Below are 27,176 nucleotides of genomic sequence, written 5' to 3'. Positions count from 1 at the left end.
AAAATTTGTAGCCTCTTTCCCAGCTACTAGATGGAAAACGTTTTTTGTTTTTTTTTAATTCTTCGCGGAAACATTTCATAAAGAAGTTTTTTAGGGTTTGGGGTTTGTTTTGTTCTGGAAGCCTCTTTTTGCCGTGGGGAGGCGGGAGAGACCGCGAAAGAGTTTTTGAGCAAATGTCCGTTGCAGAGGCGATCGGGAACGCTCCGGGAGGGAGGGAGGGAGGGCCACCGGCGCCCCTCTGGATGCGTCTCGCCATCCCCTTTCCCCCACGCAACCCTCCGCGGGTGGCTTTTCGAACCCCAGCGCCGGTTCCGTCTCCGCCCGGACTTTCCGAGCCTGTAGCGCTTCTCCTCGCCCGAACGGACGGCAAAGCCTCTCCTTTCGCGCGCCCTCCTTCCTTCCAGCCTGTCCGCCGTCTCCCTCCCGCGTTTCCTGCGCGATCGATCCCACCTGCGCGGCTGTCTCCCCCACCGACGGCTGATTTGCATTGCAAGAACAGAAGGGAGGACCTCGCCCCCCTCCCCCCTCCCTCCGTGCACAGATTCGCAAAATAGAGGCTCATGCTCGCAAAGGGGAGAGAAAGATCCACCCGGGGGAGGGGAGGTGGGGACGACCAGACGGTCGCGTTTCGTCGCCTGCAGTTTCTCACTGGGTGGGAGTTGGGGGGGGAGGGGGGGGGAGATGCGCCAGATCGCGGCGTTTCCGCGGGGAAAGACTTCCAAGTTGGGCATTCAGGCTATCGTGACGGGGAATGGACTTGGCTCGCGCTCTCGATCCGGAGCGAGTCTTCCTTTCACTTTGAAAAAGACGCCGTTCCTCCCCCACCCCACCCCCGCCCCCACCCGCTACCCTTCGCGACCCCCCCCTCCCGCCGGCCTTTGGCTCGATCCCAGCGAAGGGAAAAGAAAAGACCCAAGAAAGAGTCCCTCCAAGCCTGCCGTCGCCCCGTCCAGGGCATGTTTATCCGGGACTACAGCGCTTTGAGCTCCATGGGACTCCTCTGTCCCAATTCAAGCCGTCGGAGGTCGGTCTTGCTTTCTGAGGAATACATCGGAAGTTTCCCCAACTTCCCCCAAATACATATTGGGCCCCACTTTCTCCAACCGCGCTTTCCCCCAACTTTTTCAGCCTTCTCCAAATGTCCCCCACACCACCCCGTTCGCCTCTTCCTTTTTAACCCAAGCGTTATTGATAAGATTTTTTAAGGCCATTTGAAACACGCGGAAAAGGATTGTTTCCCCTCTTTCAGAAGGAAGGGGGGGGGAGCGAAGAAGAGAAGAGCCAGCCAATTAAGAACCTCCCAGAAAGGGGGGTGAGTGGAGCGCTCCGCCGCTCCCCTGCCTAATGAGTATGTAAATACGAATTAATTTCCAGCGCCTAACTAGATTACGAGGGATGAGAGGGAAAGGCTCTTAAGGGCTCGGTCCGAGACGGTTCGGAAGTCGGGAAGCGAGCGGGCAGAAGGCGCCAGAAGTCGGCTCTGCCGTCCGACCAGTTCCCTCCCCCGGCCGGATTGGAAGCGCGAGCGAACAAAAGCGCGTCAATTTCCCGGCAGGTTGAAATTGACACGCGCTTGTCTCTTTCTTCTCCTCTCTCGCTCCGGGTCGCGGGAGGCGGCGGCTGGCCGCGCAGCGCAGCGCAGCTTCGTCTCTGCCGAAGGGGCGTCTTTAAATATTCAGTGCCAAATAATGACATCCGAAGCGACTGTTATTAGCTTCATTTTTCAACCTCTTTCCCAACGTGATGGCTCCGTTTGTCTCTTGATCTTTACTGTACCAAAATACTGCTGGGAGAAAAGGGGGGGCACAGAGGGTGCAAACGTAGAAGCGCGTGGGAGGGTGGGAGACCACACATTCAATTGTACAGCAGGGCAAAGCTTGTGTTTTGAGATCCCTCCACCCCGCCGTTCCCGATCGCCTTGATAGATTGGAGGCGCGCTTGGCTTCCACCGCTTTGATACACATTGTCGAATTTTAGTCCTTAACTATTTTTTTCCTTTTAAAGGGAAGCGGGCCCGGAGAGGGGGAGGGGAGGGGAGGGGAGGCGGACCGGGCAAAGGTTTGCACAATTGGGCTCTCTCTCTTTCTCTCTCTCTCTCTCTGTCTCTCTCTTTCAAACCGCTCATTTGAAATGGAAATGAGGTCTATCTGATCAGCGCCCTTGCTTTTACCGGGAGTTTGTTAATATTGATAACGCCAAGGGAAAGGAGTCGTTTCTATCGCAGAGTAAATAAGCCAGGCCGGGTGGGGGGGGAGGGGGGATGGAGAGGGGGGGGACAGAAAGAGATGTGGATGGGCCAGTAGATAGAAGCCGGGACGACCCCAGAACTCTTTCAGAGCAGGATTCCCGCCTCCGTGTAAACGCGCTTGGGGGTGGAAGGCCACTCGCTCCAAAAGGGACCTGGGTTTTAAATGACGCCGGTTCAGTGCCCTTCGGCGACCTTTTGCAAGGGGTTTTTGCCATTTCACACGGCTCGAAAGCGGGCTGGACGCGCGTCTTTGGCTTCTTCCTCTCGCCAGAGCTGGCCAAAGTTTCGGGACTTCACATCGCGCCTCTCCGAAAGGGATGGCAAACCCGGCGGCCGCCGTCTTGCGAACGGCTTTCGGGCCAGATCCGCAGGCCCACCGGCATCCCAACCCGGGATCGCCGGTGGGAGCGGCGCAGGCTAGAGGAGGAGAAAGAAAGGGATCGGGCGGCAGGGAGGGGTGGGCGACCCTGGGTCGGGAGAGCCATGCGCACGCCCTGATGCGCCGGGCCCTTTGGTGTGATGCGGCTGAGATAGGCCACACCAGCAGCATGAGTTTAGCAGCCCGGTTGCCAACAGTTCCCGGAGAGCTCAGCGGAGCAGGGGGGTGGGGTCTTTCTGTCCAGAAATCCGTCCTTCCCCCAGGGACAGATCTCCGCCCTACTCTCCAGCCGGACGCCTCCTTCGATTCCCGCCGAACCGATTCTCCCCAGCGATCCGGGGTAGTCCGAAGAAACCGGTGTCCCTAAACCGCCTCGGCGGTGCCGTCCCTTGACCTGAACTCACTCCCCACTCCGTTGCCCTGCGCGCCAGCGCCCAACCCGCTCACTCCGGTGTCAATTCGTGGTCAGCCCTACTGGGGAAACGGGTTTCGGAGGAAACCGGTTCTGCGGACGGGCATCGCAGTCAAGGGACACGGCGAAGCCAGCTGGGGGCAGGAGAAGCAAGAAAGTGTCGCCGTCCTGGGAGAGAGGAGGAGGAGGGAGGGGGAGGGGGAGATGGGGACACCCCCCACCCCCCAAATAGTGCCGGGACTGGAGACTACAAAGACAGACAGGCGTTTCTTTGGACTTCATCCTCCGATCTGAAAAAGGGAAGAAAAAGGCAAGGCAGGATTAAGCTGGAGCAAAAGTTGGAGAAATAAAAGGAGAGGGGCAAAGGGAGATGTTATTGCGGGGGAGGGGGAGGATAGAGAGCAAAAGGGGGGGAGCCAACTAAAGTGACCCCCGGCCTGGAAGTGGGCGGTGGCCTTCCCCTGAAGACCACGCCCCCTCTCCTGGCCCCGCCCCCCGCCTGCCCCCAGGATCCGGCCCGGGAGAGGCGCGCGCCGGTTTCCGCCACCCACCTTCTGCAGGCACCCGCTGGCGCCGACTGACTGCGCCCTCAGCCAACCGGGCGCCGCCGCGGCCTGCCAGAGTCCCGCCCCTCGCTCCCCCCTCCCCCCGCGCCTTATCGGGCTTGGCCCGGGGGCGAGAAAGTTGGCGGCGATTGTCCGCGGAGCTGGCGAGGTGGGGCCCGCCTGGAGGGGCGATCGATGGGGCAGCTGGGGGGGGGGAGGGAGGGGGAGGATCTCAGAAGCAGCAGCTGGCGACAAGGCGCTGGGCTGTCCCGGGAAGGTGGGGAGGGCACCCAAGGACAGCCCGGCACAGGAGAGTCCCCCAAAGCCATCTCATTTAACCCATTTACTTCGAGGGGGGGCGAGGGGGGCCTGGGGAGACGCGAATAAGAAGAGCGCAGTCCTGAACTTTCTCCGTTCAGCACCTTTGCCCCCAACCCCAAACTTCGGGATTCGAAAGGCACAGTCAGACCCTCCCCCCATCCCACCCCCACGCATTGCAATACACGGGGTACTTTTTTGCAGTCAGGTCTGAGAGCTCCCCCTCCCCCGCTTAAACGTGCTTGCCGGTTTACTCGGGAGTACGCTCCATGGGACACGCTGGCCAGACTAGTGGGGACCGCAGCTTTGACCCCCTCGCTTTCGTGCGTCTTGGGGGGAGGGGGACGGGACGGATGGCAGTGGCACGACAAAGTTTGCAGTTGACTCTTTTTTTCTTTTCTTTTTTTAAAGTTTTCTTTGCATGGCGAAGCGAGAGAGCTCCCGCGTCCCAGGCAGAGCTTTTTGTGGGGAAAGGGGGAGGAAGGGGTGGGAAATACACCCCTCCCAAAACAATAATAACAATAGAATCACAAGTGCACAAAAAACCCAAACCCACCCAAAATCACCAATGGAAAAAATAGAGACTCGCAAACAACAACAGAAGAGAGAATCTCAAATGCGAACAGAAAAGAGAATCGTAAATGCAAAAAGAAAAGGAAAGGAAAAGGAAAAAAGAGGGGGGGGCCCCAGAAATGCAACAAAACAAACAGAAAGGAAACCAGACTCACAAATGCAAGCAAACAAACAAGCCCGCAAGAAAGTCGAAGCCCCAGAGCGAAGAGGGAAGCTGCGAGCAGAGCGACCCCGGCAGAGAGGCCGAGGAGAGGAGCCCGGCCGGCCGGCCGGCTGCGCGGGATGGAACCCAGGGAAAGTTCCCCGGGAACATTCCTCCGGTCCGCGGCCGGCCGAGCGTGCCTGACTCCCAGCTGGTTGCTACGAGGGTTAAACCGCTGCAGCCAACCCACCCGCTCGGCCTGGGGGGGGGGAGGGGGAGGGGGAGGGGGAGGGGTGGGCGGGGCGGCCCTCCCCCCGGCCCCCTTCTCCCGCCGGGCGGGCCGGCTCATTGGGCGGGCGCGGCGGAGAGACAAGGGTCGCCAGCAAATCAGCGCCTAATTGATTAAGGCGAGCGGGTTTGAATCGCGCTGGCCCGGTGCCAATGGCCTTTCAAAGCGCCCCCTGTATGATTAATCGCAATGCATTATTGATAATCACAATTATAGGCAGACACATGCGCGGTGGATCGGGCAGGCTGCTGGGCGGGGGGAGGGAGTGATGAAGGGAGGGGGCGGGGGGAGGGAGAGAGGGAGGGAGGGAGGAGGGTGAGGGAGGGGGTGCGCGGGAGGGAGGAGGGAGGGAGCCGGGGCTCGATTTCCGTAATTTTGAGAAGATTTTTTTTTCGTAATTTTTTATTCTGCCCCAGCTGATGTGTGAGCCAGCATGTCGCGCAGGAAGCAAGCGAAGCCGCAGCATTTCCAATCCGAGCCCGAGCTGGCCTCGACAGCCCCGCTCCATGGTGAGTTGGGGGGCGCCGGGGGGAAGGAGGCGGCCGGCCCAGGGCAGAGGGGCGCGGTGGCCCAAGCGGGCGGCGAACTTACCTCTCCGGGGCTGGGGGGCGGCCGGGGGGGGGGTGAAGACAACTCCCGTCGGGTCTTCTTCTTCTTCTTCTTCTTCTTCTTCTTCTTCCCGCCCTGCAAGTTGGTCAGCTGGATTTCGGGGTGGCGGGTTCGAGTCCCGGGTGCCCCCCCCCAATTTGCCCCACTGTGGATCTTTCCCCCCCGTGGCTGGATCTCTTTCGATCTGGCGAGCTGGGACCGGATCTCTCCTCCCCCCGCCCCCCACCTCTTCTCTCCTTCTTCCTCCTTCTCCTGAGCCGCCGCTCTCCGCGCGCAGGAGAGCCGCTCGCGCGTTCTCGGGCGCCGGCTCGGGCCAGGGACGGCTCGCGGGGACCCGGGTGCTGGGCGGCTTTGCCTGGCCGAGATCCGGAGCGCCGCGGGACCGGCCTTCCTCTCCCAAGCCCTGGTCACTTGACGGGGGAGAGGGGGGGGTCTCCTTGGCTTGGCTTTTCTATTGGGGGGGGCGTCTCTGCCCGGCCTGGAGGTCTGCAAGCAACACCCCCTTAGAATGGCCGAGGGGGTGGGCATCCCAGCTGCGCCCCCTCCCTCCGCGCCCGGCTGTCGCCTTCGCTCTCGACCGGCCCGGATGGGTGAGTTGGGTCCCCTTGCGCGTGGCACCCGCGGGGCGCCTGGATCGGCCTCCGCTCGCCTTCTCCGGCCGGCCGGCCTGCCCCAAGCCCAGCCCTACGGATCTCGCTCTGCGGGGTCCCCTGCTGCCCCCGGGGAAGGAGCCCTTTGGCCTGAGCGCCGCTCTGCAAGCGCTGCGGGGACTTGGGAGCTCGTGGGAAACTGCGGGCTTCGGGGGGACGACTCTGCTGCTGCGGGTGGCAATCTGCCGTATTGGGGGGAAGTTTCGCTAACCGGGGGGGGGGGTTTACAAAGGCTCACTGTTTAAACAGCCGGACGCCCCAGGAGTTGAAATTTGGAGATATTGCGGGAGGGGGGGGGGGGGCGAGAGAGAGAGAGTTTGGCAAGTTTTCAAAGGCCTTATGGCCTGGGGGGAGGGGGGGCGAGGCGGATCTCGCCAAAAGAGGCGCCGCAAGGCGGGCGGGCGGACGGTGCCCCGTGTCAATTTCAGCCGAGGAAATTGACCAGCGGCGTCCAACTTCGGCGAAGGAAGTGAAGCGCGAGATCCGGGCCCGGGAGCCCGCAGCTCTTGGGAGGGAGGGAGTGGGTGGGTGGGTGGGGGATGTTCGCGGGCGAAAGGTGAAGAGTTGATGCGTGAGGTGGGGGGAGGACGGGGGGGGTCAAGGGGAAAGAAAACGTGGGCGAGGAAAGAAGAAGGACGGTCGGCCCCGAGGACAGAGGGTCGGGAGGCGAGAATCTCAAGTTGGAGACCCTCCTGGCAGCCGGCAGCCTCCGGGTTTGTCTCCTGGGGGACGTTTCCCCTCCTGGAGAGCTCCTGCCAGCGTGGTGACACGTTAAATGATAACGAAGTTGATCCGGAGTGACTTTGGCTTTTGAAGGACGGCCGGGTTGTTGTTGTTTTTTTGGTGGGGGGGGGAGTGGGGACTTTCTCCTCCGACGAATATCGAGAGCGGCCGCGAGGCTTCGAGAAAAGCCCCCAGTCAGCCTCCCCCCCCCCCTTTCTCCTGCCCTCCCTTTGGTGAATTGTCGCCATACGATTCGGATTTCGGCAAGGGAAAAAGACCGACCAACCCCAGGGGCTCTTTCAATAGTCCTTCAAACCCCCCCCCCCGGCAAAAGTTTCCTAAAAGGACACGTTGGGGCCTGCCCGAGGGCATTTGGCCGAACCGGCCAGGACCTATTCCCTGTGAGTGGCCACGACCCGCTCTGCCTCTTGGGCCGTCCCGTTTGACTCCCCCCCCCCACCCCAGTCACTGCAGCCAACAAACAAGCCCTCTCCAAACCCCCCCCCCCCATTTTTTAAGCACCAGGCGAATCAGAATAGCCAGTTTTTTTTTTTAAGGGGGGCAGCAGTTCTTTGATCTGTCCTTTTCATACCAGCTTTAAACAAAAAACCTCCCATTATTTTGGGCACTTTTCATCAACTCTTGCATCTTCTCCCTTGACTTCCTCCCACCCCCTTCACGGAGCAAAGGAGACTTGGAAAAGTTTGGGGACAATCTGAGCTCCCTAAAGAAACCCTTCCCTTGATACTATGTATATCTCTTGGTCAGAAGTAATCTTCCCCCTTTGTTGTTTTTTTGGGGGGAGGGGTATTTAAAGGAATGCTTTGCTTTGCTGGGGAAACAAATTTAAAGTTCAGCGGCATATTTAAGACCAAAAGAGTTTTATTCAAGGTATATAAGAGCTTTCCTGCGCATGCACACTTACTCACAAACTCCTGGCAAATATAAGGGGGGTTGTCCAAAATCCTTTAGCCGTGGATTTTTTTAATGTTTTCCCAAAAGAAAAGGATATATAATGTATATATTTACAAGGACTCCTTTGCATCCCACTGTGGACCAAAATCTTGGTCGCACGCTTGAAATGGTTTTCTTTTTGCTTTGCTTTTTTTTCTTGAGCCCTGTGTGATGCCTGATTTTTCAAAGAGGAAATAAATACCTTTCCTCCCCCCCTTCCTTGCCTTCCTTGAATAATCTTGTCTTTCACATTTCTCATTTTTTCTGTAAATTTTCCGAATTTAATCTCCCATTCCCACTAAAAGAGTCAAAGCAACCCCCGTTTTCTTAGCCCAAAACCCAGCCACATGTTTCCTAATATATTTCACATTTTGGCCTTCTTTGTGGTCACAAAGCCGGGCACTGCCCTGACGCCAGAATTTAGTGTCTTCATGCCTGTTGCTCTCTCTCAAGGGTTTTGTGTGTTTGTGTGTGTGTTTTTTAAAAAAATAACCAGATATTAGCCAAATCGGAGGTCGTGAAATCAATTCCCCCCCTTGACCAAGAGCTTCCTTGAATTAACAAAATAATTCCGGGCTCTTTTTGGAGTGTATGTGTGTGAAGATGGTTTCATTGTGCTAAGGGAAGCAGTCAGCCACCCCCTCAACATGCTGCAGGAACCTTTTCCCCTTTTTTTCCCCTCCCCTCCCCACCCCTCCAGCAATTCATTTCAGTTAGGACTCCTTTTACGTGCTTGGACAATACGTTTGACTAAGTTGCCTGCAGGCTACATTCTGTAAGGGTGTTAACAGGATCGAGTATGTTGTAATAATATTGGTACACAGCAGATCTTACAAAACCTTCAGTCGGAAGATGGTTTACCTTTTTGGTCTATATTTTTGGCTGCATTTATATGTGTGTGTGTGCCTCCAAATTGTAAGCAGCACCTGATGGCTCCTGTTTATACTATAAACATTAAACCAAGATTATGCCGTGCAATTAAAAACTCCAGGATCCAAGATCTTTCCTGTAGCTCTTAATCTAACGTTATCAGTCACTGTGAAAAATAAGGCTTTTAAAAATTATTGCACTTCTTGTTTGGGTTACTTCTTTTTTTTAATATATTTCTAAAATTCCATTCAATTAGACTTTCTGGGCCTGCAATGTGAGGGTCTAAAAACTGGAAGGAATTTTTGCTTCCATGGCATACCTAATCTTGGGGAAATTGTGCAATGAATCTTTGTAATCATCTTTTCCCTTAAAAAAAAACAACAACAGAAATTAGTAGGCTGGGTTTTTGTTGCTCCACAGATATTTTAAGAAATCTTTGGGTATTTCCTTTCTGAAAACCTGTGCCAGTAAACATTTCAGATGGGCTGAAAATGTGAGATACTTTCAGACTCAAAGTACATGCAACAAGTTACTTACGTCTGTGGGGGAGATAATAGCAGCCAAAATAAGATGCCACTTGTAATTTAATTATAAGATTATCTGATTTTGTACAAAATTTTGTTTGTTTGACTTGGATGTGCCTCTCTTCCCTGCACACTCAGGTGAAATGGCTTTATCTCCGTACATTTCTGCTGTGGCATGGACTGTAGCAGAAGCAAAATTCACACAGAATTAGGAGCACAGAATCGTCCTTTTGGTAGAAAAAAAAAATTCCAAACCCAGTAACAATTCTAAACCGAACACTGCTGACATGCCCTGTCCACGCTATAATTAATTATGCTTTCAATTATCACCTCGAAACCAGGCCGTTTTTAGCTGAACGCATAATCCAGATATTCCTTCAAAAGACAAATCTATAGATAACTTTTTTTGTTCTTTTTACAAAATGCTTATTTCTCTTGGCGGAACTTGTCTGCCAATATACCTTTGATGCTGCTATTACTCCGGAGTAAAGATATGCATGCCTCATCCTCAGGCCGTTCTTCTTGTGGAAGTAAATAAATCTCTTTGAAACCAAGGGATATGTTTGCCTATCAACATATTTAAGGTTGCACCTCTCTACGCTGGCATAACCAGCTTTGCTTTCTGGGAACATGTGCCTTTCCCCTGAGCTTCATTTTGTGGAAACAGGGTGCCGTCATCTCCTGGCGAGATATGCAAACAGATTTCTCTATTTACACTCCTGTCCTGTTTGGCTGATAAGATTCTTTGGGGAAGAGTGGACTCTGCTGCATGTAGAAACATCAGGGTTTTAAAAAAAAATCTTTGTGGCAAATCCTATCAGCTGGAAAAGAGGGAGAGGAGGAGGAGGAGAAATGAAGTAAACTGATACAAAGCAGAGAAGGAAGAGGCCAGCAGAAGTCCTAAAGCACTGCTGGCAACAAAAACCATCTCCGAGGAAGGCCCTGGGGGGGGGGAATCCTTGGCAACATTTTTGAAAGTAGACAGCAAGGCCTCTCTGCCCTTACCTTTTTTGGGGGGAGGGAGGGTGGGGATCGAACTCCCACAAGTGGAGTGGTTTTGGGGGGGGAGGGTCCAGCAGCCCTGCCAACTTTGGCAGATGGGTGCTGCAGCAAAACTGCAGTCTTTCAGATGTTTTAACCTTTGCTTGCCTCCTCCCAGCCTAAGGTGACAGAGTTCAGATCACAATACGCCGGGTTCAGTATCTCGCTGGTGACCCCCCCAATAGAGTCTTCCCAGTCGCCTAGCAGGAAGCTGGTAGTTTATTTTAGCTTCCCCTTATCGGCTTGGCTTCTTTTGCTAACCCTTATTCCCTTGTCACCCCTCGGATGCCAGACCCCCAAAGAGGTGATTGACAGCCGGTTTGCCCATAGAGCCTCCCCCCGCCCGCCAAACAACAGGGATTTGGTTTCTTGTTCCTTTGCCAATATTTACGTAGCCGAAGTTTAGATTTTGTGCTTCCCCCTTCCTTCTCTCTCTCTCTCTCTCCCTTGGCTTGACACTAGAAGTGGGGGGGGGGGACTGCACTCAACTTTTTGGGAGAGTTTGCAACTGGCACCCCCCCTAGTGTTCGTTTTTTGATTCATCCGTAGGCCGAAAAAACAAGAGAGGTCGTTTTTTTGGAGTCACTGCTTGGTCGGTGGGATTCTTGCTTGCCAGTCAATCTTTCTTTCCATTTGGTGAACGGGATAGGTTAATCGGCAGGGGGGTTGGCAGTGCTGTCCTTAGGGGTATGATATGAAAGCTTGTGGGTACATGGATTTGGTGTTTTTCTTCCCCCTTTCCCAGTTCTTGCTGACTGGGAAATCAAGAAGCGTCTTGGGAACTTGGATATGTGGAGTTTCATAATGCATCCCTCCCCCCCCCCAAAAAAAATATATATATAGCTATTTATTTGTTGCCTGCTCTTACTGCCCAGACTTGGTCTGAAATTGCAGTCAGGAATTCCAAAAGTCCCTTTTAAAAAATTGTAGGTGTGTTGAGTTGGCCAGGAAAAAAAACATGATTTGGCCCAAGTCGGCATCAGAAATACCACCCTTCTGGGGAAACCGGCAGCCAAACGAGAAAGAAAACGAACAAGGATTCTGTGGGCCTGGAAAGAAATGTATTTTGAAACCTATCAATCCTGTTCTTTCCAGAATGAAATCTGTGGCCTCCTTCCAGGAATGGGAATGGGGAAGCATTCCCCCTTTGGATGAGGTTTGGAGGATCCTCTCCCTCCCTGTGTCATTTGGGAGCCCCTGGGTCCCAAATCATGTCTGGAAAACGAAGCCTCTTTGGCAGAAATAACTTGGAGCATCAGACCAGACTCCAACATGAAGGGAGAAACCAACAAGCTGACTGGCGGGGTTAGTCTGGCTATGCTCCTTAGGTGGAGTTGAGAACCCTTCCTTCCCTCGAAGATGGTTTGATTATAAATACAGCTCCCTTAAAAAAAAAGTCTTCAAAAGTGTAGGTTGGAGACGAATTTAGGCTAGGGCGTTTGTTCTCTTGGGAGATCCAAGAAAGACAGAATCTTGCCGTTGCAAAAGAGACAGGTTGCCTCGGCTTAATCCCATTGCCAGTGGCTCTTAAGAGACAATTAAGGACACGGCACCAGAAGAGAATCTTGCTGGAAATCTGTTTTGGCTTGGCTTGGTTGCATCTTTCTGGGGTATCCTTCCCCCCAAAATGTATATATATTTTTTTAAAAAACCTTGAAAGCTTTCATAATTTGGGGAGGAGGGGTCATTCCTCAAGGGTCTGTTTTGGCTTCCCTGTGAGTTCCCACAAGATGGGAGAGGAGGTAATTCTGAAGGCAAATGGCAAATGTTTCCTGTGCCACCCTAAGCAGAGTTCCACTGCAGTCAGTGGGCTTAGGAGGTTTAGGGTTATGCTTTTACGGTGTCAGTCTTGATAAGGAAAAGTACTTCCCCATTATTGGCTATCTGCTGAGAGGGGGGTTGAAATCTCACCACATCGTCTTGGGTACCTGTGTGTGTGTGGTTTTCATCCGATCTAGGGCACATCAATTTGTATAAACGTGCGTCTGTCTACTGCAAAAAAAACCCACTGCATGCCTCGTGCCCGGGTGCTTCCCCGTCTAACGTTGCAGTAATAGAAAAGCTAGAAGGTAGGCCCTTTTCTAAACCTAGATTATAAGGTTCTACAGGAAGGCTGGAGAGGGGGTGGAAGACAGAGAGAGAAACAGAGAGAGAGAGAGAGGGAATTAGATCAGATTTTAATTTTGGTACTGGCATGCTTAAATATTTGAAGCCAACCCATTGTGATGTGTACCCTTCGTAAAGTGGGCTTGTTTCTCTCCTCCCCCCCTTCTCACCACCCCGGTTTCCCCTTGCTAGTTATTTAGTTTTGAATCTGTCATTATTTATCTAAGCACAGCTGACCAAGCAAAATGGTGTTTTAGAGTTGGCCTTTATGTTTTGATAAATGTGATCTGGTTGAAAAGTATTTTCGACTGAATGCGGAGCTTAATAGAACATGCTGACATAATAGTTTTAATGCATTTTGTCGAAAATATGTGAGCAAACAGAATAGCTTTTGTTCCTTTCGTAATTGGCTGTAAAAGGAGATGGAGACATAACCATTACGTATGGAAATGTGAAAAGGAGAAAAAAGGGATAGCGTAGGGCTCCCCCCCCCCCCCCCCGCTCTCTTGGCTATATTGAGAATTGGATTTCCTGGCATTTTAAAAATAAGTCTCTAAAAGAGATGCAGCCTTTGAAATGGCTTGTCAAAATAACAATAGTCCCAAATGGAATGTTTGTCATATTATATATATATTCCCCCCCCCCCCCCGTCTCCCGAGTTAAACAATGAAATAGCTGCAGAGGCGTCATGCCAATGGATTTCACTTTAATATTTTGCCTTACCTTTTAGTCTATGAGCCCAAAGTGCTAAAAATTGCAGCTTTCTCTGCCGGCAATTGACAGGAGGTTGGGTGATACTTAAAAAAAATAAAGAAAGAGGGAAATGAAATGGAGTCCTGTTTGTACAACATAGCATATGATATCGGAGGATTTTCTGTCCTGCCTAAAACTTTGAAAAGGGCCGTATCTCTCTGTCTTTTCTATGCATGCTTGCATGTTGAGCCCGGTGGTTGAATAGACCCTCTTGAAAGGAATTCATCTGTTCTGTATACGTTTGGGAGAAGAGCACTAACAAGTACTTATTAGCTGGGGACCGGTGGTGAGATCCAGCGAGCTGGGAAACTTGGCTCAGTTTTTAATTTGTAAAAAAGCAATGCAAAACCCTTCCCTCTCCCTCTCTCTCTCTCTCTCTGTGTTTGTGTTGTTGTTTCGCAGGAACTTTTTAATGTTCGCTTTCTTCAGAAATTTAATTTAGAAGTCATGGAAACTATCTATTATCTGATTTTAGTGTGCAGCGGAACAGGCAGGGAGGTAATCCTTGAATTAAACGGGCTTTCTTTCTCTTCTCTCTCTCTCTCCCCCCCCTCCTCCCCTCCAAGCTGACCACACACCATCTGTACAACCGAATTTTGTGTCATCCTGCTGAGAGAACGAGAGGGAGCCATCCTTCCCTTTGAATAAGATCAGCGAGTTTGAAGTCAAAGGCAGTTTCTTCTCTCTCTCTCTCTCCCTTTTTTGTAACGTTTAATTTACAAATGGATCTCCGGTGATAAGAAAAGGGGGCAGCCAGTGATAACAAACAAGAAATGAAAGGCTTTCCTTTTTCTTTTTCTTTCTTCCCCAATGAAAGGTCCAGAGCTATCTGTTAAACAATTGACAACAGTTAAAAGCAAATAGTTTTGATATGCATTCAGCCAGGGGAAAATGGGCAGAGTTGTCCACCTTAACAATCCAGATTGATTCCTTATTATATAGGAACATTTCTCTCTCTCTCTCTCTCTCTCTCTCTCTCTCTCTCTCTCTTTCTTAATGGCTCATCTTTTTTTCCCCCTTTCTTTTGATGGGTTTTATCTTTTCCAGCAATGTAAAAAGTTTTTTTTTTATGTTGCTTTTATAGATATGAGGTCATACTCTGATCTAATCTTCATGGTTGTAAAATTTACAATGACTGCCCGGGCTTGGGAGATCTTGTGTGTTCGTAAAGGAACTTCCCACAGATTTATACTGCTGCAACTGAGGTTAGAATTGGCATTATTTAAACACACACACACACACACAAAACCCAAGCCCCAGAACTTAATGATGAGATGAGAAACAGAACCGATTGGGAAGAGAGTTCTTTGCTAAATGGGGGGTTCAGGCTGCTGGGACAATTCAGAACCAGTCTGGGGGTTCCGGAGTGAAATTCGGAAGGACTTGCTTATGAGGAAACAGAGTTGGGGTGATGCTGGGGGGGAGGGCAATGTGCTTAAGGCCTGCAGGTCTGGGAGGAGAACTTTTCACCAGCAGAAATTCATCTTGCATCCGGAGCGGTTTAGCAGTTCTTGAGTAACAGCAGAGTCCAAACTGCTCCCCGGCCTTCAAACTAAGCATTGCGAGAGGGATTAGAAAACAAATGCTTGATTGTGGAAATATGAATATTATTCTTTGACAGGGGATTTCTCTCTCTCTCTGTGTGTTTCGGAGTTGGTATTCAACAAAGCCCCTAGCTGCAGTGGAATGAACTTTTGGAGTGAAAGCCAATCCCCGTTGAAGGGTCAAAGTGAACACAGCTCTTACGTTGGAGTTGGAAAGCTTGTTAGATTGTTTGTTCCTGTCAACCTGAAACTGGGGTGGTGCATTCTTCTTCTCCTCCTCGTCCTCCTTCTCCTCCTCCTCTCCCCCCCCCCCCCCCGTTCATTCCTGTCAGCAACCGATGGGGACCCTGAGTGACTACAAATTAGTTTAGGGATGGGGTGACTTGTCACCCACCTCTTTGAATCTGCTGAGGACGAGCAAGGCCGATGGGGGAACCCGGAGAATCTAACGAGGCCTTCAAATGGTTCAGCCGCCCCCTCAGTGGACACCTCGACAATAAGCAAGGATGAAATATTGGAAATCAATACCTCGCCATGGGACTTCCTCAGTCCCCCCCCCTGCCGCAATGCCATTGGTTCTCATACTATTTTATATTTTGATGGATTATGCGGAGGGGATTGTCTTCCGAGACGTGGGTATTCATAAAATATTTTCAGCCTGGTGCAAGTCTTAAAAATCAGTCCTGGGCAACCGTTGTGAAGTTGTGCTGTTGATCTTTGTCTTCGTCCAGGTTGGGTCTCCTGGCTTTCTGCCTTCTTCCTGCCCCCCCATGCAGTAGATATTTTAAAAGGCAGAAGTGGGAGCTGGCAGGAAAGTTGGCCTGGAGATGGATAACTAGGTGTACAAGGCAGGAGAGAAAACCTCATATGTTGCCCTGAACCTCTTGGAAAAAGAGCTGGGGGAGGGATGTAACTTTTGGGGTAGATAAATACCTACAGATTTCCTACTACATTAAAAAAAAAAGATCTGCCAGAATTGCTTAGTGGAAACCCATATATTTATTTTTAATTTTTTAAAAAATTGATTTTTGAAAAAAAAAACATTTATTAGGAGCTTTTTACGTTGTGTAGCTGAATCTGCTGGGTATTCCTCAGAAGCAGGAAGAGATCCCATCCACCACAGCTGGCTTGGGGTAATCTGGCATCTAATCTGGAGAACCGAGTTTGATTCCCCACTGTGCCTCTACATGCAGTCAGCTGGGTGTCCTTGGGCCAGTCCCAGTTCTCTCAGAGCTCTCTCAGCCTCACTATCTTCGAGACACATGAGGTCTGCTTGGCGACCTTGGGCTAATCTCAGTTCCATCAGAGCTCTCTTAGCCTCACCTACCCCACAGGGTGTCTGTTGTGGGGAGAGGAAGGGGAGGCGATTGTCAACCGCTTGGAGACTCCTTTGGGTAGTCAAACGCCCTGAAGGGACGGACCAGAACCAATGGGATGAAATTAATTCAAAAGAAATTCCATCTAAACATCCGGAAGAAGTTCCTGACAGCGGTTTCTCAGTGGAACAGGCTTCCTCAGGAGGTGGTGGGATCTCCATCTTTGGAGATTTTTAAACAAAGGCTGGAGAGCCATCTGACGGAGAGGCTGATTCTGTGAAGGTTCAAGGGGGTGGCAGGTTACAGTGGATGAGCGAGAGGGTTGTGAGCATCCTGCGTAGTGCAGGGGGTTGGACTAGATGGCCCAGGAGGTCCCTTCCAACTCTGTGATTCTGTGATTCGATGATTCTACGAAAAGCGGGGAGAGGGAGGCAAAACCAACGTTTCTTCTCCTTCTCTTCTCGCATTTCAAAGATGGAGAAGTCGATGCCTTTGAGGACGTGTCATAACTCTGCTGGCTGCCTGAGCCTTCCCACAAACACACGTTGTTGAAGCCACAAGTCCTCTGGCCATAGAATTGCTCGTCCTGTCATGGCTGAAAGCAAAGAGGGTGCTCTGTTCTTCAGCTTAAAGCTTTAGAAGAAGAGCCAGTTCGGCCTGGAGCGATCGCTGTTCTGCTCATCAGTTCAGCACTGCCCTTGCCAACTTTGGTACGGGGAAGGCCAAAACCGTACACCCAAGGTGTGGGGGCTTCAGTATCCATGCGCATCCATGTACCCTGGAGGACCGAGAGGTGGCTGCAGCTCTTCCCTGTCCCTACCACCCCCTCTGAGCTCCCAAAGCTGTCATTTATTTCCTTTGCTCATTACAATCTCATACCACCCATCCCAGCAGACCGGCTCTTTTAAGACGGCATACATGTACGCCTACCAAGTAAAAGGGCCTACCTGGGAAAACGTGGAGCTTGCTTACTCAGAACCAACTGCAGGCTGCCTTGACCTGAATAGCCCAGGCAAGCTAAGCAGGGCCGACCCTCACTGGTATTTGGACGGGAGACCTCCAAGGAGTTGGGTGGGACTTCCTCCAAGGGACACGAGTGGTCATGACACGGAGGCAGGCAATGGCAAACCACCTCCCAGCATCCCTTGCCTGGCTGCTGGACAATCCTCGGATGGCCCAGCTGCACTACACCCGTCCTACGATAAATGAATAATACCAACAGCAGGAATTTGGAGTGTCCCTAGGGATGGCAGCCTCCAGTTGGGGCCTGGGGATTCCCTGGAATTAAGGATGATCTCCATGGACTACAGAGATCAGTCCCCTCCCTGAAAAAATGGATGCTTTGTGTCCCACTGGGCCCCCCCGTCTTCTCCAGGCTCCAGCCCCCAGAGGTTTGCCAGCATGGAGGTAGCAATCCTCACTCCCCCCTCCCCACCATCCCTCTCCAGCAGGCAGAGGGAAATCTGGCAATCCTGAGTCCTGCTCTTGCATCTTCAGTTGGGGCAGGATCCTGCCACCCGGACGTGGGTTGTAGGCACCAGGTCGCTCCAGTCTTGGCCCATCTGAACTGGCTCCTAATTGGTTTCCAGACCCAATTCAAGGAGCTGGACTTGACCTCCAAAGCCTCATTTAATATGGGACCAGCCTATCTGAAGGACCATCTACTCCTGCATGGACCTATCTTTGGAGGCCTTGCATTAGGCACCCCTGCCTTCTCAGTTTGGGTGGGTGCCTGGGAGATGGCCTTCTCGGTTTTAGCCCCAAAGCCATGGAACGTCTCTCCCCTGGGAGATTCCTCTCTCCCCTTCTGTTGCCATCTTCCACTACTGGGTGAAGCCTTTTTTGCTCAGATTAGCATTCCTACTGCGATCCCTCCTTCCCAACCAGTGTTTTAATCGCTGTTGTATCCACCCATCCACCCACCCATCCATCCCTTGGATTTCTAGGCTGCCCCCTTTCCATAAAGTTATCGAGGTGGCTTAGAATAATAGAATCATAGAATCATAGAGTTGGAAGGGGCCACACAGGCCATCTAGTCCAACCCCCTGCTCAACGCAGGATCAGCCCTAAGCATCCTAAAGCATCCAAGAAAAGTGTGCATCCAACCTTTGCTTGAAGACTGCCAGTGAGGGGGAGCTCACCAACTCCTTAGGCAGCCTATTCCACTGCTGAACTACTCTCTGTGAAAATTTTTTCCTGATATCTAGCCTATATCGTTGTACTTGTAGTTTAAACCCATTACTGCGTGTCCTTTCCTCTGCAGCCAACGGAAACAGCATCCTGCCCTCCTCCAAGTGACAAACTTTCAAATACTTAAAGAGGGCTATCATGTCCCCTCTCAACCTCCTTTTCTCCAGGCTGAACATTTCCAAGTCCCTCAACCTATCTTCATAGGGCTTGGTCCCTTGGCCCCAGATCATCCTCTAGAACTAGAAGAAGAATGTGCCATTAGACCTTTAAAAGCTTAAATGGAACTAAACTACTACTACAATTGCCCCAACAATTAAAACATCTCCCCGCGTCTGATGTTAAAGAATACAAGAACTGGCCCAGGCTTGATGGGAGGGGAAAGAATGAGGCAGAAGCCTGTGTGTTTGTATGGGTGGGGAGTTGGGCAGGGGAGGGCCTTTCAGATGCTAAGAGTGCAACCTTGGCCTCAACCAAACAGCTGGTGGCAGAGTGCCATTTTGCAGGCCCTTTGGAACGTTGGAAGCTTCATCAGGGCCTGGATCTCTGTCAACAGCTCATTCCACCAGGCTGGAGCCAAAGCCAAAAAGGCCCTGACTCTGGTTGAGGCCAGGCATGCTACTCTGGGGCCGGGGACCATGTTGGTATTTGCAGAGTGAAGAGTTTATATCTTATAGAATTGTATTGGAAGGGACATCCTGGGTCATCTAGTCCAACCCCCTGCACTATGCAGGATGCTCACAACCCTATTGCTCATCCACTGTCACCTGCCACCCCCTTAAGCCTTCACAGAATCAGCCTCTCCGTCAGATGGCTATCCAGCCTCTCTTTAAAAATCTCCAAAGATGGAGAACCCCTAAATACTTTAACTTGTAGATACTTGTATGTATTCTATGTACTGGGGTTTTGATCTTTGATTTGGTAACCCACTGCAAGACGACTTTCAATAGTGGCGGGCAAACAAATTCCAATAAATAAATACATTCTATTTTTAATTTGCTTTAATTATGCGTGTCGGGGGGGGATTGATTTTAATAGTTTTAAAAGGTCATTTTATCAGGTATGGTTGACATTGTTTGTCGCCTTGGAGGCTTTGTAAGTGCAGAAAGGCAGATTATAAATTTTGTAAAAAGATGATAAAACAAAAATAAATATGGCGGATGGTCCAGGTGGTGGCGAGCATTTGCGACTGAAGGTGTTTCGTAAGCTTGCCGCAGGCAGAGATGCTTCTGTGTTCCTGGTTCTAATCCTCCTCTTTCCCCCACCCCCTCTTTTTTTGGTGCCTTAGGAGACTCACGCAAGTGTCCAGCAACCCGCCCGGCCAAGACAAAGGATGCCCACGTCTGTGGCAGATGCTGCGCGGAGTTTTTCGAACTACCCGATCTCCTGCAACACAAGAAGAACTGCACGAAAAAACAGCTGGTTTTAATAGTGAACGAAACCCCCCTCCCTCCTTCCGAAGCCTTCCCACCCAGCTCCCCTCCTGCGAATCCAGACGGACAGAGGAATGACGCAGCGAAGAAAGCGGACCGAGTAGACTTTGCCGAGCCTAACAGACCGGACAAGGAAGAATCCATGGAGGCCGAAGCGTCCTGCGCGGGTCAGGGTGCCGGCGCTGGTTCCCAGCCTCTCAGCGGCAGTACGGCGAGCAGTAACGGCTCCACAATGGGTACCTCAGCTACAACAACCTCTCTACCTCAGACGGGAGACCTGACGACGCTCGGCAGCTTCTCCGTGATCAATAGCAACGTCATCATCGAGAACCTTCAGAGCACGAAGGTGGCGGTCGCGCAGTTCTCGCAGGAGGCCCGGTGCAACGGCGCCTCGACTGGCAAGCTCGCCGTCCCGGCCCTCATGGAGCAGCTTCTGGCCTTGCAGCAGCAACAGATCCTCCAGCTGCAGCTGATCGAGCAGATCCGTCACCAAATATTATTGCTGGCCTCCCAGAGCGCGGACCCGCCGCCGTCTTCGAACCCGCCTCCCGGCAAGCTACGGGCGTCCGCCAACCCCTTGTCCGCGTTAAGTTCCCACTTGTCCCAGCAGCTGGCCGCGGCGGCCGGATTGGCACAAAGCTTGGCGAGCCAGTCGGCCGGCATCAGCGGCGCGAAGCCACTGGCCCCCGTACAGCTACCTCAGAACAACTCTGGCAACGCTCTGATTCCATCCAGTAGCGGCTCGTCTCCAAATATTACCCTCGCGGCGGCAGCCCTGACAACGCCGCCCTCTGAAAAAGTGGCTACAAACGCTGGCGGCCCAGCCCTCAGCAATCCCCCAGCGCCCGTGTCCTCTTCCCCGGCTTTTGCAATAAGCAGCCTGTTAAGCCCTGTTTCAAACCCTCTTCTACCTCAGCCCGCCCCCGGCCACTCTGTGTTCCCCGGTCCTTTGTCGAATCTCGGGACGCCTGCAGAGGACTTGAACCCTTTGGCCGCTCTGGCCCAGCCGAGGAAAAGCCAGCCGCCCAACGTCACAGCCTTCGAAGCAAAAAGTGCTTCCGACGAAGCGTTCTTTAAGCATAAGTGCAGGTTCTGTGCGAAAGTGTTTGGAAGCGACAGTGCCTTGCAGATCCACCTGCGCTCCCACACCGGGGAGAGGCCGTTCAAATGCAACATCTGCGGAAACCGGTTTTCCACCAAGGGGAACTTAAAGGTCCACTTTCAGCGTCACAAAGAAAAATACCCTCACATTCAAATGAACCCCTACCCCGTGCCCGAGCATTTGGACAATATCCCCACCAGCACGGGTATTCCGTACGGAATGTCGATACCCCCCGAAAAGCCCGTCACCAGCTGGCTGGACAGCAAGCCCGTCTTGTCAACACTGGCCACATCTGTTGGCTTGCCTCTCCCGCCCACCATTCCAAGCTTGACCCCCTTCATCAAAACAGAGGAGCCTCAGCCTATTCCCATCACTTATCCGGCTTCCAGCCCCCCATGTTCCATCAAAAGTGACTCTGGCTCGGTTGATCCTGCTGGGAAAAACTCAAATGGGCATCTCGTTGAAGGGGAAGTAGGTGCTTTGCTGCCCTCCCACAGCAAGCTGGAAGAGAACACTCCGACGTCCAGCTCTGTCGCGGGTCTCAACCATTCTGTAACCTCACCGGCCACAGATTCGAGTTCCAACAGCATGGTGGCTTTCACCAACCCTCTCATTCCTCTCATGTCTGAAAAATTTAAGGCAAAGTTTCCATTTGGAGGGCTCTTGGACTCAACGTCGGCCTCTGAGACTTCCAAACTGCAGCAGCTGGTGGAAAACATCGACAAAAAGGCATCCGATCCCAACGAGTGTATCATTTGCCACCGGGTTCTCAGTTGCCAGAGTGCGCTAAAGATGCACTACCGCACGCATACGGGCGAAAGGCCCTTCAAGTGCAAAATCTGCGGCCGCGCCTTCACAACAAAAGGCAACTTAAAGACCCACTATAGCGTTCACCGTGCCATGCCCCCGCTGAGAGTACAACATTCCTGCCCCATCTGCCAGAAGAAGTTCACCAACGCTGTTGTGTTACAGCAGCACATCCGCATGCATATGGGTGGCCAGATACCCAACACCCCCGTGACGGAGCACTATCCCGAGTCGATGGAATCGGACACGGGGTCTTTCGACGAGAAGAACTTTGACGACCTGGACAACTTCTCTGACGACAACATGGAAGACTGTCCTGACAGTAGCGTGCCAGATACGCCTAAATCAGTCGACGCATCTCAAGATAGTTTATCGTCTTCTCCGTTGCCACCGGAAATGTCAAGTATTGCTGCTTTAGAGAATCAGATGAAGATGATCAATGCAGGACTTGTGGAGCAACTACAAGCCAGCTTGAAGTCTGTGGAGAACGGCTCAGTGGAAGGGGACATCACGACAAATGACTCGTCATCTGTCGGTGGCGATGTGGAAAGCCAAAGCGCCGGAAGTCCTGCTCTCTCAGAGTCTACCTCTTCTATGCAGGCCTTGTCCCCGTCCAACAGCACGACCGATTACCACAAGTCTCCCAGTGTTGAAGAGAAACCACCAAGGACGTTATCCAGCGACTTTGCCAACGGCTGGCCTCCGGCCCTTGCAAATGGCGGCGCTTTGGACCTGACATCGGGAAACCCGGAGAAACTGGTGATCAAGGAAGAGTCCTTGAGCATGCTGTTCCCTTTCCGAGACAGAGGCAAACTTAAAAACACGGCGTGCGACATTTGTGGCAAAACGTTTGCTTGTCAGAGTGCCTTGGACATTCATTACAGAAGTCATACCAAAGAGAGACCATTTATTTGCACAGTTTGCAATCGTGGCTTTTCCACAAAGGGTAATTTGAAGCAGCATATGTTGACACATCAAATGCGAGATCTACCATCCCAGCTCTTTGAACCCAACTCGAATCTCGGCCCGAATCAGAACTCATCGACGATCCCGACTAACTCTCTTGTGTCGCTCATCAAGACGGAGGTCAACGGTTTCGGACACGGCTCTCCTCAGGACAGCAAGGAGGCTCCGCCCATTCTCATTGCCCCGGGGCCTTTGCCATCTTCTGCAACCTCTCCCGTTTTGCTTCCCACACTGCCCCGGAGGACGCCGAAGCAGCATTATTGCAACACCTGCGGGAAGACTTTTTCCTCTTCCAGCGCATTGCAGATTCACGAACGGACCCACACGGGAGAGAAGCCTTTTGCCTGCACTATATGTGGACGAGCTTTCACAACGAAAGGCAACCTGAAGGTACTCTTTTCTTTGGGGGGGAGGGAGGTCTCTCTCTTTTTATGGATCGCGTGTTCTGTTCGTGTTTCATGCTGTGGTCACAGTAAGCAAAAAATATCTAATTTGGACACCATGGGAGCCAGTGTGGTGCCATGGTTTCTAATCTGGTGAGCCAGGTTTGATTCCCCGCTAGTCACAGTCCTGCTAGTGGAGTTTTGACTGAGCAGTTCTCTCGGAGCTCTCTCAGCCTCACCTACCTCACAGGTGGGGAGAGGAAAGGGAAGGCGACTGTAAGCCACTCTGAGACTCCTTCAGGCAGTGAAAAGCACAGTATAAAAACCAACTCTTCTTCTTCTCCTGTTGTTTCACGGGTTGGATTCCACTAGTCTTTCTGTTTAATCATGCCTAATTTCCCACCTTATTACACCATCTACTCCACGTTTCTTTCGTAAGTATAGGTCCTATGACCCCTCACAATCGTAGATGTTTTTGGTAGCCAAAGGAGAATCTTATTTGCTTTTTCACCTGCAAAAAAGCTAGCTAGATCCAATCCTGCATTTGCGTTTGTTGTAGCATCAAGGCCGTCCCCTACTTTATGCAGCCAATTGCTTCATGCGCCCCACAGATAATGTGTACAGTGTGAATGGCACGTGCCCATCTTTAAGCCTGATTGGGGTTAGGGTTGCTCAGAAGGGTGTGAGGATGGGTCTAAATGTCACACAACACTGTGCTGTCACTGCCGGTCGCATAAATGGGAGTGACCTTGCCGTGTTGCCAGGCTGCTCTAGCAACCTCTCAGAACTCTATGGTAAAACCACTTGAGGGATTGCTAGAGTGGCACGGCAACACACGACATCACTTCTGGTTCTGTCGTATGAAGGCACCCCCTCCCATTTTGCTGCTGCGCTGGGGAGCTGTGGGTGCCGAAGAAGCAGGCCCAACGTTCCCAATCAGTGCTCCAGCCTTCAGCAGTGGGTGTACATTTTCTGTGGCAGCAGGAGAGCGCTAATGTGCACCTAGCCCTTGTGGGTGTTGCATTAACAGTGTCCATATTCTGGCACTTCTGATGCACGATTGCATGCATAAGTACTTCCAAGTAAGAGAGCGACTAGTTCTGTGTACGTTTGTGGAGCGACCATTAGAAAGCAAGGCGTCTGTCTGTTGTATGTGGGTTTGTGAAGCTGCTGTGCAATTGGCCCACACAGGACAGGGTTCCTCTTCCAGGGACGTTCTGCTTTCCTCTGTTGATGGGGGGGTTTGTGTGTGTGTCTGTGGGGGAGAATCTCCATTGCCCATGGCACGTGAGCTTATACAGGGGAATGTTTTAAAACGTGTTTTGTTATGCGCGTCCCAGCATAGGATGTGGATTTGGCCGTAGGTAGAAGAAACGGGGTTTCTTCCTTTTGCTGATAGCATTTCCCCAGCCTTTTCCCGGTAGTGTTCATACTCTGATGTTCTACACAAATAGCCTTCTTCTGTACTTGCCGATCTCTCCTTTGCGTATCCTGCAGGCATCTCACTAGTGAGTTTTCCCACTTTGGCTTTTGCATGAACCTGCAACTTTGCAGATGTAAAGTCCCCTAGGAAGTAGCGGGCTCTGGGTGCTTCGTAAAGACCCCTTCTCCTTTTACTAGTGACTGTTCGTATCTGCAATACGGGAAAGCTAGCTGTTGGCCAGGTCCTTAGCTGACGTTCACCGCAGCACAAGAAAGCTAGCTGTTAGAGGGTTCCTTGAGCTGATGTTTAAAGGGCTCGTTTAGCTAATATCCCATATGCCCTATGTTGTTGAGCAAGGAGATGGTCTGTCTTTTGGTAGTAGCCTTTCCTACTGTGCACTTGTCCGAGGGTATGGCAAGTGTGGTGGAAGCTGAGCTATTATTAATTTATTTGCATTGATGATATACCGCCCTCCCCTCTGGCTCAGGGCGGTATACAGAGAACGCTGGATGGGTAACAGAGTACAGGTAAATTCAAGACTTCGGCCTGCTTGAATGCCGTTCCGCTACTTAGACTGTTGCTTCAAGCTTCTGTGAATGTTATCTCCTTTGCTCCTCACAACAGTCCTGTATGGTAGGCCAGTATCTATCCCAGACTGCAGCTGGGAGAGTGTGGTCTTGCCCACTGCGGCATACCGAGCTTGGGGGTGGAGGTGAATCTCGAACTCAGGACTTTCCTGGATTGTGCTCATTCTCTCAACCGCCTTCTTCCAGCTCTTTAATTTGGGTCTTAAATCCCAGCTTTGGCCTTGCCACGGAAATGCATTATTCCTACCCACGCTCTTTGCCGTTCATCCTGAAACAATGAACGGCAAACAGCGGAATGTTTAAAAGGGGGGACCCGTATAATGGACCCAGGCATTCTCGCTTGGAGAAAAGTTGACCATTTCTGTAGAACGGTTGAATGGGGTGATTGATTCTCCCTACGGATTTGAAGCAGAAACCTCTCTAGGAGCACAGCTCTCTAGAAGAGGGACAGCCAACTTGGGTATTTTGGGGGGGGGGGTGGCAAGGTGCTATCACCTGCAGGGAGAAATAAGTGCTGAACAACGCTCATATGGGTGCGCTATGTCATAAAGTCGGTCCAGCCTCAGCTCGGGCCCACGGTATATTCCCCGCATGTGCAGGCATCACGTTAATGCACCCCACATGTTGGCTGCATGCAATCTCCCACACGGGCACAGAGCGGTGGCTGACAGCTCCTCCTTCTAGTCTGAAACCTCTACGATTAACGCCATACCCTTTTCAAGCTGCACCGACTCACATTTTGCAGACCTCCCAGGGACGAGCCGCGATGACGCAGGGTTGGGAAAGGACCGGCCGCAGACCGTTCCTCTCCCCGAGGAGTAAAACCGACCCGGCGGGGCTGCGTTTTATGTTTGCTGCTCCCTTGACCAGCGTAAAATCACACAACTGCCGCTGCTAACCCGTGTCTCTTACAGGTTCACATGGGCACCCACATGTGGAATAGCACCCCGGCCAGACGAGGGCGACGGCTTTCGGTGGACGGTCCCATGACTTTCCTGGGAAGCAACCCTGTCAAATTTCCAGACATGTTCCCAAAAGATTTGGCTGCGAGGTCCGGAAACGGCGACCCTTCCAGCTTCTGGAACCAGTACGCGGCTGCTCTCTCCAACGGCTTGGCAATGAAGACGAACGAGATTTCGGTCATTCAAAATGGTGGCATCCCTCCAATTCCGGGCAGCCTGGGAAACGGCAGCACTTCTCCGATTAGCGGCTTGACGGGGAATTTGGAGAAGCTCCAGAATTCCGAGCCGAACTCACCTCTAGCTGGTCTGGAGAAAATGACAGGCAGCGAGAACGGGACACACTTCCGTTTCACGCGTTTTGTGGAAGACGGCAAAGAGATTGTAACGAATTAGGGACGCGCGTTCACCGACGATCCTGCAGATATTGCAACCTGAGGTTGTGTCTCCCGCCCGCCCGCCCACCCTTTTTCTTTTTTATTTTGGCAAATCGACCCGACAACAACGTTAAAACGGACGTCTTTTTGTACCTGTTCGACTTCTAGAGTTCTAAAACAAGCTTATTTATTAGTGATATAACCCCCTTATTTCTTTGCAAACAGACACCTGCAAGTGTTAACTTTGGTCTTCTGTATTTTGAACTAAACGCTAATTAACTAGAGTCCTGTAAACTTGCTGTAACATTTTATGGCAATGCGAGTCTGTACGGCTAGGTGGTCTCATTCTGGCATTTAACTTAACTTATTTTCTATATTCCATTTAACATGAACTTTGGGGGGGGTGGCGAAATGCCTCTGTGATACATTTCTGCCCCCCTTTCCCCCCCCCTTCCCACATAATGAAAGTCTGTATATGTGTATACTTAGATCTCACTGGAAATTTTTATGAACAAATACATTGCTTAATTCTCCAGATTGACAGAGGATTCAAAACGGACCATTATAAAATTGAATCGTGTGCGTACTACACAAACAGGCTGGGTTGTTTATTTTTTTTGTTTGTTTGTTTGTTTTGTTTTTAATTCTAAAATTAAAATGGCTTTAAATTTTTTTTGTAGATTTAACTTTTTTCGAGTTTCCTTTTCCCCCCCTTTCCTTTTGGAACTGTTCTTCGTATTGTGCTTTTTACTGGAGTTGTCCGAGATGTTGCTAAGTTTCTGTACAGTAAAAAAAAAAAGCACGGAGATAATTTAGAGGAGATCTGAAAAGTGTTGTTTTTTTGGTAGTTAAAAAACCCTTTGCCTTGTAGGTATATTCACTATAGAAAAAGTGCTGGACTTTGAAAATGCTGCTAATGAAATGCATCTTGAACAACCTTCAATGGACAGATTTAG

At 51.4% G+C, this 27,176-nt stretch overlaps 1 protein-coding gene across 4 annotated transcripts; it reads left to right on the top strand.

Moving 5' to 3' along the window:
- Positions 1 to 5,040: 5,040 nt before the first annotated feature.
- Positions 5,041 to 26,893, top strand: SALL1 (spalt like transcription factor 1). Of its 4 annotated transcripts, none has more exons than XM_077309806.1 (4): positions 5,041 to 5,080; positions 5,323 to 5,415; positions 19,472 to 22,881; positions 25,799 to 26,893. In XM_077309806.1, exons 2-4 carry the CDS (start codon positions 5,340 to 5,342, stop codon positions 26,237 to 26,239), a joined length of 3,927 nt encoding a protein of 1,308 aa, XP_077165921.1. In that variant the 5' UTR covers positions 5,041 to 5,080; positions 5,323 to 5,339; the 3' UTR covers positions 26,240 to 26,893. The 4 variants fall into 4 exon arrangements, with proteins under 4 accessions (XP_077165921.1, XP_077165920.1, XP_077165922.1 ...); XM_077309807.1 differs by lacking the exon at positions 5,041 to 5,080 and adding an exon at positions 14,221 to 14,341 and having other exon boundaries at positions 5,266 to 5,415; XM_077309805.1 differs by lacking the exon at positions 5,041 to 5,080 and having other exon boundaries at positions 5,244 to 5,415.
- Positions 26,894 to 27,176: the final 283 nt, after the last annotated feature.

This window comes from Paroedura picta, chromosome 14, assembly GCF_049243985.1.
Source record: "Paroedura picta isolate Pp20150507F chromosome 14, Ppicta_v3.0, whole genome shotgun sequence".
Classification (NCBI taxonomy): Eukaryota; Metazoa; Chordata; class Lepidosauria; order Squamata; family Gekkonidae; genus Paroedura; species Paroedura picta.
Note: the sequence above shows the minus strand (reverse complement) of the source record. Positions and strands in the feature narration are given on the sequence as shown.